Genomic DNA, 18,690 nt, shown 5'->3' with positions numbered 1-18,690 from the left:
AACAGAGCATCACTAGAGACAGCAAAACGTGTTCATTTGACTCTGAGAGTTACACATGGATAAACTATAACGTTACCCTAAAGAAGGCATTGCAAGACACACTGTGAGCTTGTAGCTCGGCTATTTTCAAATGGCCGAAGTGTAGTAGCCGAAGTGTTCCAGCCTGACTAACTGCGTTAAGTTAAGACAATACAAATCCACTGAACTTATAACGAATCAGCCTGGAACACAGGCTAGAAGTATAGGGCTGAAGTGGTTGTTTTGTAATACAAAGTAAGTAATAAGTTAGTAGGCTAAAACTAAATGTTTTCAAATAATTGTAGTGGAGTAAAAGTACAACATTTGCCTCTGAGATGTAGTGGAGTATAGAAGTAAAATAATTGGAAATACTCACTAAAGTAAAAGTACAGTACTTGACTAAATGAGTTGCGGTTAACCATTATACCACACAATATACATAGAACGTGCATCTCCCCACAACGTACTGCCACAGACATTAGAAATGAACTTGCAGTCGATTTATGACAAACAATCACTGTTTCTCTGGCCTAAAAGCTGTATCTGAAACTAATGAATATTAAACAAAAACAAAATGATTGACAAGTAGTACTGCCTGAAGCGCATACATACTATACACTCAGGGATTCCCTCTTGAGCGAGTGGTAGAACGACTTACAATTTCGTAATTAGGCTATTCGAAAATAGTGGATCCACAAGCTCACGTGTCACAATGGGAAAGCGTTGTGAGCTTGTAGAGATCAGCTATTAAATAATAATAATTGCTTGCTTGCTGCGAGAGTGAGGTCTAGCCATAATAATAATAATAAAATAAAATGTATAGCGTTTGAATACATAAAACATCAATCTTCTCTTGTGAGTCCACGGCCAAGTGCATATCAGTTTGGGGGTCCTTGAGTTGAAAATGTTTGAGAACCACGAACATAAACCACGCAGCTTTGACACTCATCTATGGCTCTGTACTGTTTCTCGACGACCCTTTCACTCTCGGCCAGCAAAGTACCGACCGCGTCCTTTCAACTGGAGAGAAAGTGTCCACTCAACTTTCCGTTCTCCATGCAGGTGTAGACACGTCCTGAATGTTATCAACTGATAATCACCAGTAGGGTACTTATCAAGACGATCTTATCGACCTACTGCATCCCATGTATACTGGGAGCCTACTGGCTGTGATTAGGAAACAATGAAGTGAAACTGACTTACAGTATATGGCCGGCTAAGACTGATATGAGGTTAGGGGACTTATATGGCCGGCTAAGACTGATATGAGTTTAGGGGACTTATATGGCCGGTTAAGACTGATATGAGGTTAGGGGACTTATATGGCCGGCTAAGACTGATATGAGGTTAGGGGACTTATATGGCCGGCTAAGACTGATATGAGGTTAGGGGACTTATATGGCCGGCTAAGACTGATATGAGGTTAGGGGACTTACATGGCCGGCTAAGACTGATATGAGGTTAGGGGACTTATATGGCCGGCTAAGACTGATATGAGGTTAGGGGACTTATATGGCCGGTTAAGACTGATATGAGGTTAGGGGACTTACGTGGCCGGTTAAGACTGATATGAGGTTAGGGGACTTATATGGCCGGTTAAGACTGATATGAGGTTAGGGGACTTACGTGGCTAGTTAAAACAGTCTTTTACTGATTGTGTGTGACATTAGCCTCCTAACACTGACCCCGCTGTTGTCCTGCCTGCCGCTGCGACGCCGTCACTCTGGCATGGCCTTGACCCTTGACCTCTGCCCTGTCACCCCCCTCACATCCCATCTGTCACTGTCTGTTGCCCACTCAGCCCCAAACCCAGCTGTCTGTCTGTCTGTGTTTCATTTAAATCTGAGGGCGTATACACATTTGTACACTCTCAGTTACCAATGCATACGTTAATATTGAGGACTTTAAGCAGGTGTGTGACAAAATAAAACAAACACCCATCGATTGCACCTATCGTGTGTGTGTGTGTGTGTGTGTGTGTGTGCGCTTACGTACGTGTGTCCATGTCCCCTCTCGTCTCCTCGGCACCACTGCATGGCAGGACGTCATCCACTGTGGAGTGCACACAACACACACACACACACACACACACACACACACACACACACACAGACACACACATGCACACAACACACACACAAACAAACACACACGTGAGCTACACACGTCTACACGTGGAGCAGCATTCAGGAAAAGACATACTGTACATGTTGTTCTGTCATCATAGAACATGGGTATCCCGACCTGAAGATGCATTTTCTGTGTATTAAAGAGCCGGAGAGACAGGGATACCCCCCCGGTTACTGAAACAAGCAAAGACTGCTATCAGAATATAGGGCTATATATTTGTCTAATGTTCATCCCCAATGAAGGAGAGGGCCAAGCATAGAGCCCTGGGGGTCAACAGGTTTAATGATACAGGTTATACTGACTTGTGCTCATTTACTTACCGACTGGCTGGCTGGCTGGCTGGTCCTCAGTTTGTATGCTGAGGCTGGCTGGCTACCTGGTTGGCACGCTTGCATGCCCGGCCACAGGATGGCTGGCTACCTGGTTGGCATGCTCGCTGGCCCACAGGATAGCTGGCTACCTGGTTGGCATCCTCGCTGGCCCACAGGATGGCTGGCTACCTGGTTGGCACGCTTGCTGGCCCACAGGATGGCTGGCTACCTGGTTGGCACGCTTGCTGGCCCACAGGATGGCTGGCTACCTAGTTGGCACGCTTGCTGGCCCACAGGATGGCTGGCTACCTAGTTGGCACGCTTGCTAGCCCACAGGATGGCTGGCTACCTGGTTGGCATGTTCGCTGTCCCATAGGATGGCTGGCTACCTGGTTGGCATCCTCGCTGGCCCACAGGATGGCTGGCTACCTGGTTGGCATCCTCGCTGGCCCACAGGATGGCTGGCTACCTGGTTGGCACACTCGCTGGACAACATGTCTGGCTGGCTGTCATCTCCATTCTCCAGGTGACTTGGTGTTTCGCTGGGGCATTCCATGACCCCACGTGACTCGGGCATGCAGTCCTGCTATCCAGCCATTTCCAATATATTACGGCTCAAGTAGAATGTATCCTCAGAGCTATATGCCAGTTTAGAAATGAAGTTCTATGAAGATAAAACGGCATATGTTTTCTGGTGTATTGTGATTGTCCACTAAAAGCTTTTAAAGCGTCTAAACAGCAGCTAAAAGGCCACAGAACTAAACAAGCAGCTAACAGTCCGGTTGGCGCGCAGACAGTGTTTCCACAGGTTCAGAAGACATCCTCCGAATGGGAGACAGCCGTCAGGTCTCTCTCTCTCTCTCTCTCTCTCACTCACTCTCTCTATCTCTCTCTCTCTTTCTGTCTTATGAGGCAGCTGGCCTATGAATCCGAGGATTCCTCTCTTACCTAATATGGACGTAGGGGGTGTGGCTATAACACCGTGAAATCCCCCCCCACACACACACACACACACACACACACAACCCCCCCGAGCCAGCCGGGGGTGTGATTGGCTGTCATCAGAGGACTCCCATGACCCGTGCCAGTGACCTGTAGGAATCTGTCTGGGAAAAAAGAGAGAGAGAGACGAGGAGGAGAGAGAGAGAGAGAGAGAGAGAGAGAGAGAGAGAGAGAGAGAGAGAGAGAGAGAGAGAGAGAGAGAGAGAGAGACGGATGAAGAAATGAAAGATAGAGAGGGTGGAAGAGAGAAGGGGAGGAGGAGGAGGGTATGGAGTGAGGATAGATGTGGGGGTGAGGAGAGGAAATGGGGGAGGAGGCGTTGGAGGCACAAAGGAGGCAGGATAGGAGAGGAGAGGAGGAGAGGAGAGTAGGAGGGGAGAGGTGAGGAGAGGAGGAGAGGAGGAGGGGACAGGGCAAGAAGAAGTGTTTGACGATTTTCATATTTCTTCTAAATTTGGAGTTTTTCTGCGCAGGCAGCCGACAGGACAGCCCCCTGAAACTCCATGTGGAATGTATTACCCCCATTCCTGCACGCGCGCGCGTATGTGTGTGTGTGTCTTAACAGTCAAGTAATGCTCTGTTACTCCAAATAATTACCATCTTCCTTCTCTCTCTTTCTCGTCTCTCTCTCACTCTCACTCTCTCACTCTCTCCCTCTCCCCCTCTCTCCTGAACACATGTGCACGCATGCATGCATGCATGCATGCATGCACGCACGCACGCACACACGCACACACACACACACACACACACACACACACACACACACACACACACACACACACACACACTAAGGCCTCTCCTCAATGCCCCATATGGACCGGTTCTTGGGCTGGAAAACAAAGAAATGAATGACAGAGTGGGAGGGGGAGAGAGAGAGAGAGAGATGGGGGTAGAAAGTAAACAAAGCGACCAGATAAATTAGTGTTAATTTAACTGAATGAACTACTGTAAATTAACATTGTGTATACTGTAAATAAACACTGAGTGTTCATTTCAACACTCAGTATTTGTGTGTGTAGGAACGGGGCAGTGTTGGGTTGTGTCTGTAGGCATGGGGCAGTGTTGGGTTGTGTCTGTACTGTCTGTAGGCATGGGGCAGTGTTGGGTTGTGTCTGTACTGTCTGTAGGCATGGGGCAGTGTTGGGGGTTCAGCGAGGTCCAGTCAACAGTGTGATTGAAAACAGCGCCGCCCTACAGTATGGTAGCTACATCTGCTACAGTATGCCATCACATCCTCATTTAACTCAAAGAAAAAAAGCAAAATGTAACCAAATGGACCCTCTGGCAGTCTAACCAAATGGACCCTCTGGCGGTCTGCGGTTACATTTTGTACACTCTCTGAGATAAACAAATTGAGGATTTTACTGTGTAGCTTCCTGTGTAGAGAGAGAGAGAGAGAGAGAGAGAGAGAGAGAGAGAGAGAGAGAGAGACGCTGATATGATTCACGTGGTGGAAAAAAATACTCCTTTGCTTACTTTTTTTTTTTAAGATAAAAGTATCAATACTGCAATATAGAAAGGAGGAGAAGGAACATTACAAGGACAAGTCCGGAATCCAATATGTACTAAAAGTACAATAGTATTGGCTTCAAAATGTACTTAAAAGTACATAGTCTTTTGAAAATAGCAGTTAATAATAACTGAGGGACTAACAGAAAATGCAGGTTTTCATTATACGACCTACGACCTACGGTCACAATAATAATAATAATAATAAATATTATTATTATAATAATAATCTACACAGTAACTAGAGTTTTCACATAAATGTAGTGAAGTAATAGTACAATATTTGGGTCATCCGAGATTACAATTTTCAATGTAGGCATTTAGCAGCTCTTAATCCAGAGCGATTTACAGTAAGCAAGAATTACTACATTACTATTTATGGTAATACATCAAATACATAAAATAGTTATTATTATTATTATTAAAAATGGAGTATACACTATAGAGTGCTGTATGTCTACATAAAAAACGTTATCGCAATTACATAAATTTAGCCTTTGCATATGCTTGTAAGGTCATTGAGGCTAGTGCAAGTGCTACGGCAAGTGCTACAGGCTAAGATGGAGTCTGAAGAGTTGAGTTTTCAGACTACGGCAGAAGATTGGGAGTGGGTCTGCAGTTCTGATTGCAATGGGAAGTTCATTCCATAGTTTTGGAGCCAGAAGGGAGAAGAGTCTGGGACGTGTGGAGCGTCGTCCCGGCTGTTTTGCCAGCCTAACTTGGCTGATCTGAGCGAGCGGGTGGGGTTTGTAGGGTCCGATCAGACTTTGAAGATATGGGGGTGCCTGCCATACCTTTGTTTGTTTTGAAGGCCAGCATCAGAGTTTTGTACTCTGTGTGCGGGCAGCAACCGGGAGCCAATGGAGGGATCGGAGAAGGGGGGAAACATGTGAGAATTTTGGCTGGTTGAAGACTAAGCGTGCTGCGGCATTCTGGATCAATTGGAGAGGCTTAAGTGCGCATGCCGGTAGGCCAGTAAGGAGAGAGTTCCAGAGTTGTAGTCACAGTGGAGTAGAAGTAAAAGTATTGGAACTGGCACCGGCCAACTCAAAATTTGTACTTAAGTACAGTATGTAAGTAAATGTACCTAGTTACATTCCACCACTGCACAATGTTCTGTGGCGGATTTTCGACTTTAGATGACGTGAGCAGACTGAATGAACCAATGCTCTGGTCAGTCGGAGCGCTGACCACATCATTCCAGGGGTTTCCCAATACAGCATCCCGTCGTGCCGCTCTGGCTCCAGCAGTGTTGATTTCATCAACTAAAACTATGATGAGAAATGTCTGTCGACTACCTTTTTTTACACAGAGTAAAACTAAATGAAAACTATAAGCTACTAACACTAAATAATGACAATTTTGCCAACAAATAAAAACTAGACTAAAAGGTTAGGTAGGGACTAGTGGAGAAGAGATCCAGTCATTTTATGTTTGGACCAGTTCTCAAATAAATCGAGTAAATGTAATATTTGGATCTGAGATGTAGTGGAGTAGAAGTAAAAGTACTGGAAATTGGAAATACTCCAGTAAAGTCCAAATACCTCAAAATTGTACTTAAGCAAATGTAGGCCTACTTAGTTACTCTCCACTACTAAAGTAAATGTACCTCCTGGTGGCACTATAATAGGCCAATGTGAAAAGGGTGCCATTTCTTCTTACGCCTTTGATGGCAATTGGACGTTCAAATTCATGGTTTGAGGAATTTTGTTCCCAAAATGTGTTTTGCCAAAAGCTACCTGCTGGATGTGAAAAGGCTGGGATGTATTCCTCAGCCTAGTAGGAATGATTGCGCAAAATTATTTCACGGAAATTACACGAGGCGTTCATGATTTTTCATGATCACAGAAATTAGATGTTTGTCCGACCCAAACTAGTGAAAATAGCAGATCTAAAAGCTCCCAACGTGTCGCTTAACACGGCATTGGGAGCTTGTAGATCGGCTATTTTCACTTTTCATTCAAACATAAGGTTCGATCATACATCGATCATAACACAATGCGACGCATTGGGAGCTTGTAGATCTGATATTTTAAAAATATTTTTTTATACAATTGAAAACTTGAAACGGGACATTCTGCATTATGAGTACTTTTGCTTTTGGTACTTTCAGTAGGCTACATTTTGATGCCAATAGTTAATTTGTACTTTTACTCAAGTAAATTCCGGACTTGTAACAGAGTATTTCTACTGCATAGCCTAATAGTATTGATACTTAAAAATGGAGTGCTGTGATTCCCCCCGCCCCTACCCAACATGATCATTATACCAGGAGGACGTTTTTTTAAGTGTACAGAGAGTGTTACAATTATGTTTTTATGTAGCCACAGTTCATATCCCACCAGTACAGAGTCTGGGAGGAAATTAAGAGCACTGTTCTCTCAACACTGCTCATGAGGGTTAGACTCACTGTGACTTTATGAAATAAATGTGTGTATGCTTGTGTGTACACTACAGTATAGTCTGTGGGTGTACCGTGTGTGTGTGTGTGTGTGTGTGTGTGTGTGTGAGTGCCTGTGTGTGTGAGTGCCTGTGTATGTCTGTGGGTGTGCGTGTGTGTAAATGCATGTGTGTGCACTGCGCGCGCATGTCTGCGGTATGTGCTGTGCTTGTCTGTGTATTTATGTGTGGACAGAGAGAAGAGAGCTGTAACGATGATAAACTGCCAGACAGGTGGGACTCGTGGGAGGACTTGCATTTTAAATCTTCTGCGGAAAGCGCGCACACACACACACACACACTCCCTGTGTCTCTGACTTCCACAGTATAGTGGTCATACTACAAGAAAGGATCAAACAGAGTTGAAAAAAAGAAAAATGTATCACAATCTCTACTCCCTCCTGGTCTCTAACATATAGCCTATATGCCTCTTCTCTGTCCATGTCCTCTCTCTCTCTCTTTGTGCATACTGTGTGTCTTAATAAGGCAATGTTTGGATAACGTTCTATGTTTACAGCAGCCAAGAGTGGAGGGCTATTAGCAATGGCAGCCAAGCATGGAGAGACTCTGCATGGGTGTGCCCCGATACCAATATACCATATATGGACATGCACCATTTGTGACGAAAGGTCAATCCCAATCCCAGTGTCACCATTAGCATTTACATTCTTCTTCTCGTTATGAAACACTTTCACACGTAGTGCCAGTAAATGGTGCATTTATAATATAGCGCCTTTGTCCAAAGCGCTTTACATCCACACACTGATGACGGTGGAGGAAACCATGCAAAGCACCGAAGCCATGCTCACCGGGAGCAGATACTGAAAGGGTTCAGTGTCTTCATTAATTGCAGTGTTGATTTTATGGACTAAAACTGCCGAAAAATGTTCGTCGACTACCTTTTTTCACTGACAAAAACTAAATGAAAAGGCATTAAATACTAAGATACGATGACTAAAACTAACAGTTGTAACAGCGGGCGACAGCCAGACGGATTTTCCAGAAGTGCATTATTTGTCAATGGGACCTGGCAACTACTGGCGACAGCAGGCGATGGTCGAAAAGTGGGTGGAGGAACGTCGGCCAAAAAAATGAAAATAATTAATCTTTCGGGCGACGTCGCCCGGCGATAGTGGGCGATAGTCAATGAAATTCAAGTGTCGCTCGCTGTCGTTCTCCCGCTGTTAAAACGCACTGTAAGACTAGGCCTACTGACATTTTCGTCAACAACTAAAAACTATAGACTAAAATGAGATCCAGTAGAACTAAAAGACAAGTCATTTTATTCTTGGAAAATAGCCGATCGAAGCAGGAACCTTCCGATTCCCTCATGAGCCCCCGGCCCATCAGCATAATCTTGAGTCATAATAAACAGAAGAATGTGACTTTTGTTTCCTGTCCAACACATTTCAGATGACTTAACATGTGGTTTTATTCAAAACACTACGACTAAAACAAAATCTAAATTTGCTGTCAAAATCAGAGAAGAGGAAGGAATTGGGCAAGAAGGCAGAGAGGAGTCGACAGGTAGAGACAGAGAGGAGGGGGTCACAGGGTGAGATTGTGAAGAGAGGGAGAGTTAAGTAAAGGTATTAATACTGCAATGTAGAACTACTCCTTTACAAGTAAAAGTCCTGAATTCATAATGTAATTAAGTTTTGAGTCTTTTATGGCAGTGTTCATTTTTAGTTGACTAAAAAGACTAGACTAAACCTGCATAATTTAAATTGCCTAAGAGGGCCTAAAGTTCAATGGACAAGCTTAAATCAGAATTAGCTATTGAAAGTAACACTATAAAGCCTAAAAGAAATGCTAAAATACTATTTATTGTACATGTTTTATTTGTAGCCTGTGGCACAATATTGTATATTGTATTAATAAATCCCCATTGTACTGGCACACGAGGGATTATTTGGAAACACACCTGAATTTGCACAATATAAACAAGAGTCTCCCGCTTAATCATTGGGAGTGACGTAGTCTTGCATCTATATTCTATAGCAATCTGTTACATATGTGCACAATTGTTGTTTTGTTATTTATTTTATTTGCATTGAGAGAGGCCAAATCCAGAATTCCAGATGTGTTTTGTGTTAAAAAAAGTAGTAATAATAGTTACTTAGTCAAGCCACCAGGGGGAGTTTCGCCTATTGGGTGGGCATGGGTTGTGTCCGTCCAGACTCCAGACTGTAGTGTAAAAGGTTGTGTCTTGTGTGCTTCTGGACCACGGAGGCTTCCGTCCTTCAGATACCAGCTTGCAGCAGCGCCTGCTTTGAAGAACACTGACAGGGGAACGTAAATCTCCTGTGTATATTTTCCCTCTACAAAACAGGTTAGTAAGTAACAACAAAAGCATCACAAGTTTCACAACTTATTTCAAAGGACTCATAACCTTTCTTCTTTTGTTTGGTCTAAGAATATACAGAAATGTTGTTTTGGATTTTGGTTTAGTTTGAGACTTGGAGTTTGCATTGAATGTATGACTGATTCTAAAATGGCCTTGTTTATTTTCTGTGAAAACGCAAGCTATTTGACTAGACTAGTTCAGATAGTTCCGAATTTTTTAACTTAGCTGTATGAAATACTTGCCAGCAATAATATAGTGGTTGATTGCCCGAGTCCCGTGGTGGCTGTTCTAAATTAACTCACAAAACTAATGTAATTTGAAGCTATTGTTGACCTATTTCTACCATGTAGTAGCAACTTTCGTTCATTTATTTACCCCTCTATCACACAGACAGAACTATATTTTTTGTGTGATTGTGTCCATATCACTGACACTACTAAGTTGAACGAAATTTCACTATTATCTTAGAAATGACTCAACAAACAGTTTTGTGGATTAATTTACTTTTAATGCGCGGCCCCAGTGCCCCCCACAAAATGACCGGAACTACTTCTCCGAGCAGAACTCCGACCACGGGACTCGGACAATTAATTAATACAATCATTATATTAATTGCAACCACTATATTAATGGTATTTCATACAAATTAAGTTAAAAAATGTTGAACTGTCCCTTTAACACGACAGTTTAGCACAGGGTTTTGTGTGATTGTACAAATGTTTATTGAATTGAGTTGTGATATTTTGATTAATTCAATGTGTTCTTTATTTAAAAAAAAAGTTCTACAAAGCCAGGTTTACTATAGTATAGTATTAACTGATAAGACTGAGACTGATTAAAGTAGCAGTATTAACAATGTGAGTTTTGGAGCACATGCAGATTATTTTGCAAACGGTTGATGTGAGAAAAAGAGAAAGGAAATTAAAATAAGATTCTGTGAATAAAGAGACATGCAGCTTGCAGCCTGTTTTGAGGGACGCAACAAATCTGTCTATTTTCCCTGTAACAAACAGGACACATCTTCTGCCATCAGAATATCACGGTATAGCAGTCCTAAAAGTTTACGGTTCGACATAAGATCCGCTGTGAGGGATGCTGTGCTGGACGCGTCTGGGAGGACCAGAGAGATGCGGTCGAGCCACGGTGGCCGTGGGACAGCGGCTCTACTGCTTCGGAGTCCATGAAAACTTCGACGAGGTCATCGATGTGCACATCTTCGACACGGTGTCCTCGAGCTGGAGTGAGCTGTCTCCGGTGGAGACCCAAGGCACTTGCAGCGTCATCCATGACATTCCCACCTTTCCCTTGTACGTCCTAGGCAGCACGGCTGTGCTGGTAGGGAACATCATCTACATCTGGGGCGGACACTATGACACTCGAGCCGGCCAGGTGTATGCTTTCGACGTCGACGTGCACAGATGGTTGAAGCGCAAGGCTTCCGGGTCCTTTCCAGAGACGAGGGCCGATCACTCGGCCTGCGTCCTGGGGAAGTTCATGTATGTCCACGGAGGAAGGTGCCACCACCCGGGCCACCCCACAATATGGTTTAACGACATCCACAAGTTGGACACCACCACGATGATCTGGACTAAGATCGTCCCCGGAGGAGCTCTACCACCCATTTCGACGTATCACTCTGCCACCATCATGGGGACAAAGATGTTTGTATTCGGGGGCTTCCATTCGGGGTTCAACCACAACACCGTCAACCACAACACCGTCAGAGTGTTTGACACAGAGACCGACTGCTGGCTAAGCACGCCTTATTATACTCTACCTGTTCACGAGGTTCACGCAGCCTTCGCCCGCCACGGGGAGCTGTACATATTTGGTGGCCATGAATACTCTCGACTCACAGATGAAATGTGGAAGTTCAATCCAAAGACCATCTCCTGGAAGAAGGTTGAACCCAAGGGGGAATGCCCGGCCCAGTCGGGTTACTGGCCCATGTGGTGGTGCATGGTGGGAGATCGTATCATTGCGCATACTGACGATCTGTACGTCTTAGACCTGACTCACCTGAGTCTGGACTGTCCTAGTCTAAAGACGCTGTGTATGGGTTCAGTTGTTCAACACGGTGCAGACTGGTCAGAACTCCCACACGAACTCAGGTTGGAACTGGTAGCCATGACGAGGGATGTGAAAAAAAGAACAGGAGAAAGTTGCAAATGATTGGAAAAATTGGCACGCAGCTATTTCCGCAATGGACTAAATGATGCACAGCGTTAGTTTATACAGGGACACGTGAGTCTGCATTCATGGTATTAAAATACATTTAAGTTGTATGTTTCAAGTTGATCTCTAACTGTCTTGATATGTACCTGTTCTTGTATACCCACAAGGGGTTTTATTATTTTATAATGCTCTCTGAATTTGCTTAGCATGCTGCTTCGACAAAATTCAGAGAATATCTCCCAGAGTGTGGACTCCGTGAAGCCTTTAACGCAAAGTTGAACTGTATCTCATTTGTTTCAATAAATGGTCCATCTACTTTCCTTTCCTGTCTAAAATCCAACACATTACTTAACATGTGATTTTATTCAAAAGACTGCGACTAACTAAATCTGCTGTCAAAACCAGTACCAGAGGAACACACAGAGGAGAGAGAAGAGGAAGGAATTGGGCAAGAAGGCAGGTTGAGGAGTGGAGAGGTAGAGACAGAGAGGAGGGTCACGGGGTGAGATGGCAGGTTGAGAGGAGTGGAGAGGTAGAGACAGAGGAGGGTCACGGGGTGAGAAGGCAGGTTGTGGAGAGGTAGAGACAGAGAGAGGAGGGTCACAGGGTGAGAAGGCAGGTTGAGAGGAGACAGAGAGAGGAGGGTCACAGGGTGAGATTGTAAGGAGAGGGAGAGTAAAAGACAGAGCCTATTTCACTCACTCCATAACCCAGGTGGTAACACGCAGTGGTGGGAAAAGTACTCAAAGCTGTTACTTAAGGAAAAGTATCAATACTGCAATGTAGAACTCGATTGGCATAAAAATGTCCTTAAAAGTACTCTTGAGGCAGAATCTCTCATTTAAAGTTTTCAAATGTATAAGAATCTTTTGAAAATAGCTGATCTACAAACTATTTTCAAATGGCCAAAATGTCAATAGGGCTGAATTGGTTAATGTATGTTTTGTATTAATAATCCAAATCTACAAAGTAACTAGTGAAAGTAAAAAATGATCTGAGGAGTAGAAGTAAATTAAAGTAAAGTAAAAATACCCTAAAATTGTATTTAAGTACAGTACTTAAGTAAATATTGTACTTAAGTACAGTACTTAAACAGTAAATGTACTTAATAGTTACTTTTCACCGCTGGCAACACGTTTTTGGCTTGAAATAAATACAACTCCCAAGGACTATCCATCAGCATGTCTGAGAGGCCGATATAAAAGTCAGATCAAACAAAGGAGAAGAACGCTTGGATTAAAAAGGAGAGGTGGAAAGAGGGAAGAGAGAGAGATGGAGGGTCAGAGCAAAGATTAGGAGAAGACGACAACATGAAGGTTTATGAAGTCTGTCTGTGTGGAGCTCCTCCGTGTCGGGCTTTGATCACTAGGCTGCCGGGGTGGCACGGCCATATAAGGCCACAGAAAGTAAGGCGGCCTAAAAAAAAAAGAAGAGAGTTGAAATATAGTGAGACGAACGCAAGCGAAATGGACACGGAAAACTTGCCATGTCGAGAGAGGAACAATAGACTACATTTACTTAAGTACTGTACAGTTAAGTACACATTTAGAGTTAAAAGAACACTGAGGATGTCTTAGCGTACTGTAGATGTAAACAGAAGCCCCGTGCGGTCAGTGGTGTTTTATCAGACAGAGGGAAACGCAGACACAGGACTGTTACTCCTGACTGCATTCTGCACTGGTGCCGTTTAGTTGACACTGTCACACAGCAGAGAGTATATACAAATGGACCCTTTTATACTGTACACCAGTGGTTCTCAAACCTTTTCATGTCAGGGAGCCCCTTACTGATAATGCATTCGGACCCTCTCTGAAAGCATTGCCGCGAGGGACCCCCAGTGTTAAAACATTTATGATTTGTATTTTTTTTTAAATGTTCAAAATAGGGATTAAGTGTTAAAATGATTGTGATGCTGAATTAACCCATTCTGAACGGGAACCCATTTTGGTGTTAAGCATCATGTTATGCTTTAGCTATTGAAAAATAGCAGATCTACAAGCTCATAGCGCGCCACCGAGTGGCGCGCTACGAGCTTGTAGGTCTGCTATTTTTGAAAAATCGAAGAACGACTGACATTTTTAAAAATCTGATCTCAGGTCAGAATGGGTTCATCAGACGAGTGTGTGTCCAGTGGAAACCTCGTATGAATCTGATCTCAGGTCAGAATGGGTTAAAATGATTGTGATGCTGAATTAACTAATTTAGCTGGGGGGGGACTTAGCAGAGACAGACACATGGGATAAGGGCGAGACAAGACCCAGATACAGAACTAACAGGTCTGGCAACCACTGGTGGAAAGTAGCCATGTACACTTACTCAAATTGTACTTACAGCAAGTACAATTTTGAGTTTACTTTACTTGAGTATTTCCATTTCTTGATACTCGTTTAGACATATACTTCTCTACATTTCAGAGTCAAATATTGCACTTTTTTAAACATTTAAATAAATTGATAAATTACGTAATTGTAGGTTAATATACCCAGTGGCACATAAGTTGTGCCACTTTAGCTGTTGAACATGTACACGCATTATCAATAACAATCCAATAATATGATTCTGTACAATGAGCACTTTTACAATTGGTAAGCTACTGTCAAATCTTTATGCCAAAATATGTACTTTTACAAGTAAAACGTTTCAAATTCATAACTTTTAGTTGTAACGGCGCATCTCTACAATGTGGTAGCGCTACTTGTATTAATTCCATTTTGGGAGTACTTCCTCCAGACGCTGCAGTGAAGTGAAAAATCTGAACGAACCACGTGCCAAATCTCTGCTCCTTCCTGCTTTGACAAGGCTGAGTGCAACCAGGACCGACCGGCTCAACACACCTGTGCTGCCCTGGCAGAGGATGAACTCACCTCTGTCACTCCATCTAAACACAGAGGATGAACTCACCTCTGTCACTCCATCTAAACACAGAGGATGAACACACATCTGTCACTCCATCTAAACACAGAGGATGAACTCACCTCTGTCACTCCATCTAAACACAGAGGATGAACAGACCTGTCACTCCATCTAAAGTAAACACAGAGGATGAACACACCTCTGTCACACCATCTAAACACAGAGGATGAACACACCTCTGTCACTCCATCTAAACACAGAGGATGAACACACCTGTCACTCCATCTAAACACAGAGGATGAACACACCTCTGTCACTCCATCTAAACACAGAGGATGAACACACCTGTCACTCCATCTAAACACAGAGGATGAACTCACCTCTGTCACTCGTACCGTATGTACAAGCTATGATGCAGTAATGTTTTACACACGCACAATCTAGGGACTACTATGGGACACCCCTGGCCGGGGGTCACGACCCAAAGGTTGAGAAGCCGCATGTCGGCTGTGAGGATAGCATAAGTGGGCCCCCAAATAATTAACTGGCAAAACACAAACATGTTGAGAACATAACATTAATATTAAAAAGACACACATGAGAACATAACATTAATATTAAAAGACACACGCATGCAATTGTGGCCAGCTCTAGTTTCCGCCACGGCAGCGATGAAACGCAACCCTGGAAGGAACAGACAGACGCACAGACACCCCAGAGCTCCTCTCAATGTCCCTCATCTCCTTTTATTCATTCATGTTCTTCATCATCAGGTCAAATAGTTTTGTTCTTTTTCTTATAAACATATAAACCAAAGCATGGAAGCTTCATTATTGACATCCACAGAGTATTATGCAGAGTGGTTCTCTCTCTCTCTCTCTCTCTCTCACACTCACACACACACACACACACACACATTTCTCAACGCAGGGCACGCAGGAATATCATGTGGTCCGAATGGACAGTTTGCAGGTCTGTGACTCTTGAGGTTGGTGTACAAATGGAATGGGGTCAATTCGGGTCTCAGAGATAAATAAGTGTATCAAGTTGTGTAAGTACGACACGAGTTATTTGTCATGTCTGTGTTTGTGCGATTTGTGATTACGATGCCTATAAAAGGCAAACGGAAATACAAATTGTAACGTTACGATGTTCATTGCCAAAAAAAAAAGAAAAAACGAATAAATTGTTAATCGCAATTATATACGAGACAATTCATCCTTAGGTTAAATTAAAGTTACATTTGTAGTCATTGGCCTGGGTCGGCCGAGCGGTCCAGGCACCTAGGCTGGTAATCCAGCCTGACAGTGTGTCGTGGGTTCGAGTCCCGATCTCGACGACCTTTGCTGCGTGTCTTCTCTCTCTCCCCCTTTCCTGTCAAACTACTGTTAATCTATCAATCAAGGCAATAAAAGCCCCAAAAATATTGTACAAAAACAAATGTAAGGGTCCACTTGGAGCGATGGTGGACCCCGGAGGGCCAATGTTGAGAAGCAGTGTCTTATACATAGAGGGCCATCCAGGCCACGACGACCACGCAAGCTGCCTTATAACACTGCCACTCCATTCCGTTCCGTCGCGACGCCACATCCACTGCATCGTTTCTTCATAGTTCAGTACGGGACATTGTCCAGTCCCAGGTCAAGGTTTTCAACATTTTAGAAAAGGTGCCCTAAATAGCATATTCTGATGATAATCATTAACAACAGTTTTTTTTAAAGTCTCCCCATCTCTCTAGTAAAGAGTCTTCAGGTCAGGATATACATTTTAGCCAACCAGGAAACAAAGTGTAAGTGATACAATAAATGAGCAGACAAAATTGCAAATTTGCCTGAAAGAAAATGTCTTTGTGCTGGGGTTCACTGTCCTGATTGAATGAAGATTCTAACCAACCTAAGAATGTATCTTATGTATTCTGTTTATTAAAGCGCTGAGGAGACGGGAGACACCAGCTTTACTGGTTACTGAAGAGACAGGGAGACCAGCGTTACTGGTTACTGCGTTAACCAGAAAATATCACTTACTCTACAGAACCTCGAATTTGGGGGAGAAAAGAAAAGGACAGAATTGAAATAAATTTAACTCGTAGCTGTTGGCCAGGCTGCCAAAGAGAGTTACAGTATGTAGGAAAAAGTCAAACCAAAAAGAGCGAGACAGGAGGTGGTGGTGGGGGGGGGGAGAGATCTAGTCTTAAAATAGTTTATGCTACGTTCACACGGGCAGAGGCAAAGATACAGTCTTCATTCATTGTCAATGGAGGCCAGCAACATGAAGATGCAAATACGGATCCGATGTTTATAGCTGCTGCAAAAGCTACAAACCTACACACTGAAGCTGAGCTGGGTTTAACCCATTCAGGACAGGAACCAATGTGTTTTAAGCATTAGGTTTTACTTTAGCTATTGAAAAATAACAGATCTACAAGCTCATAGCACGGCAGCTTGTAGATCTGCTATTTTTGAAAATTGTGAAAATGTGACGCAAATCTTTGCATGTATATTCTTTCACAGCAAACGTTTTTAACTAAAATCTTTGCGTCTGGGGGTTCCCTGGAACAACATATTTTCAGATGGGGGTCCAGTGGCCAAATACATATAATTTCTGGGGTCCTTGACATGAAATAGTTCGAGAACCACCGACATAGAAACATAGGTGTAATAACTGTCATGATTTAGAATCAGGTCCAAATGGGTTAACTTCCAATAGGCAAAGCAACAGCTGTAGCTGCAATGACACTACGGACGCACACTTGGTGACGTCAATGACCGTGTGAGCAACAGATGTTTACAAAGGCACAAATTATGCTGCGATCTTTGCAAGTGCCCGTGTGAACGCAGCATTACGAGTGCCTTGGGTCCTTTATAAGTAGGCAAGCTGTATGTTTTTTTCTAAGCTATCCATACAGTATATGTACTGTAGTGTATATAGAGTCTTTCCTGACAGAGCTCACAGCAGATTACCAGTAGCACACCACCACACGCGTTTATGCTACGTGTAGAAATCCTTGAGGGTAAACCATTTATAAACCCTACAGTTATATCACTTACCAAAATAATATTTTTGCTCGGATGTTCGCCTATACGTGGCCGCGACGCTAGGGGTGCACGCGGCTAAACGGTTTATTCCTTCGTGAAAGCAGGCTTTCCTTCGTGCCTTCTGTGAAACCCTTTCATTGAAGCTAAAAGTGGTGTCAAAACGTAAAGATTATTCTGTTTGTTTCAGAGTAAAGGAAAAGGAGAGGTAATTAATTCAAAATTCTTATCTATATGAATCGCTTGCTGAGGCACGTACACACACGCACGCGCACGCACGCACACGCACGCACACACACACACACACACACACACACACACACACACACACCCAGAGCACAGAGAAAACAAATCTAAAAAACAAAAAGAACAAATACAACACAGGTCACTTTTGGCTCTTTTAGACTACGAAGGGTCTACCCCCCCCCCTGCCACCAGAACCTGAAACATTCCAGAACCTGTGAAAGTTCCTTGGCGATTTTACGTTTCCTGCATCACACCCACCCTGAAGGAGGAGGTAGGTCATATAAAAAAAAACGAATTAAAAAACTAAACATGTCACGTTGTGAGATTGTACATCCATTTTCACTAGTTTAGAAGAAAATAAAAAAATAAGTAGGCCTATGAGTTCTGGGTTCGTTCGTACCAACCTCCTTAGCAAGGCCCCAAATTAGGTTCCAAGGGACCTCATCTGAAACCGTCGCCATAGCCTCAAGGAAACGAATCCAGCACCCGTGTATATATGTTTCGCGGTGCGGCGCGGTTAGTTCGCTTACTACCTTGTAGTCGAAAAGAGCCAATTGAGACAGAGCAGTCTAAGGGCACTTCTAACTGATAGCCGTCCATGGTGTTGCGTGGCTGCGGAGGTAGA

At 43.5% G+C, this 18,690-nt stretch overlaps 1 protein-coding gene across 1 annotated transcript; it reads left to right on the top strand.

Moving 5' to 3' along the window:
- Window positions 1–9,686: 9,686 nt before the first annotated feature.
- Window positions 9,687–12,132, top strand: LOC308322669 (kelch domain-containing protein 3-like). Its single transcript, XM_080774065.1, has 2 exons — window positions 9,687–9,744; window positions 10,773–12,132. Exon 2 carries the CDS (start codon window positions 10,852–10,854, stop codon window positions 11,929–11,931), a length of 1,080 nt encoding a protein of 359 aa, XP_080630191.1. The 5' UTR covers window positions 9,687–9,744; window positions 10,773–10,851; the 3' UTR covers window positions 11,932–12,132.
- The last annotated feature ends 6,558 nt before the right edge of the window (window positions 12,133–18,690 follow it).

The sequence above is a fragment of the Protomyctophum bolini genome (assembly GCF_963924005.1).
Source record: "Protomyctophum bolini genome assembly, chromosome: 10".
Taxonomy (NCBI): domain Eukaryota; kingdom Metazoa; phylum Chordata; class Actinopteri; order Myctophiformes; family Myctophidae; genus Protomyctophum; species Protomyctophum bolini.
The sequence above is the reverse complement of the archived record's forward strand: the minus strand, read 5'-3'. Positions and strand labels throughout refer to the sequence as shown.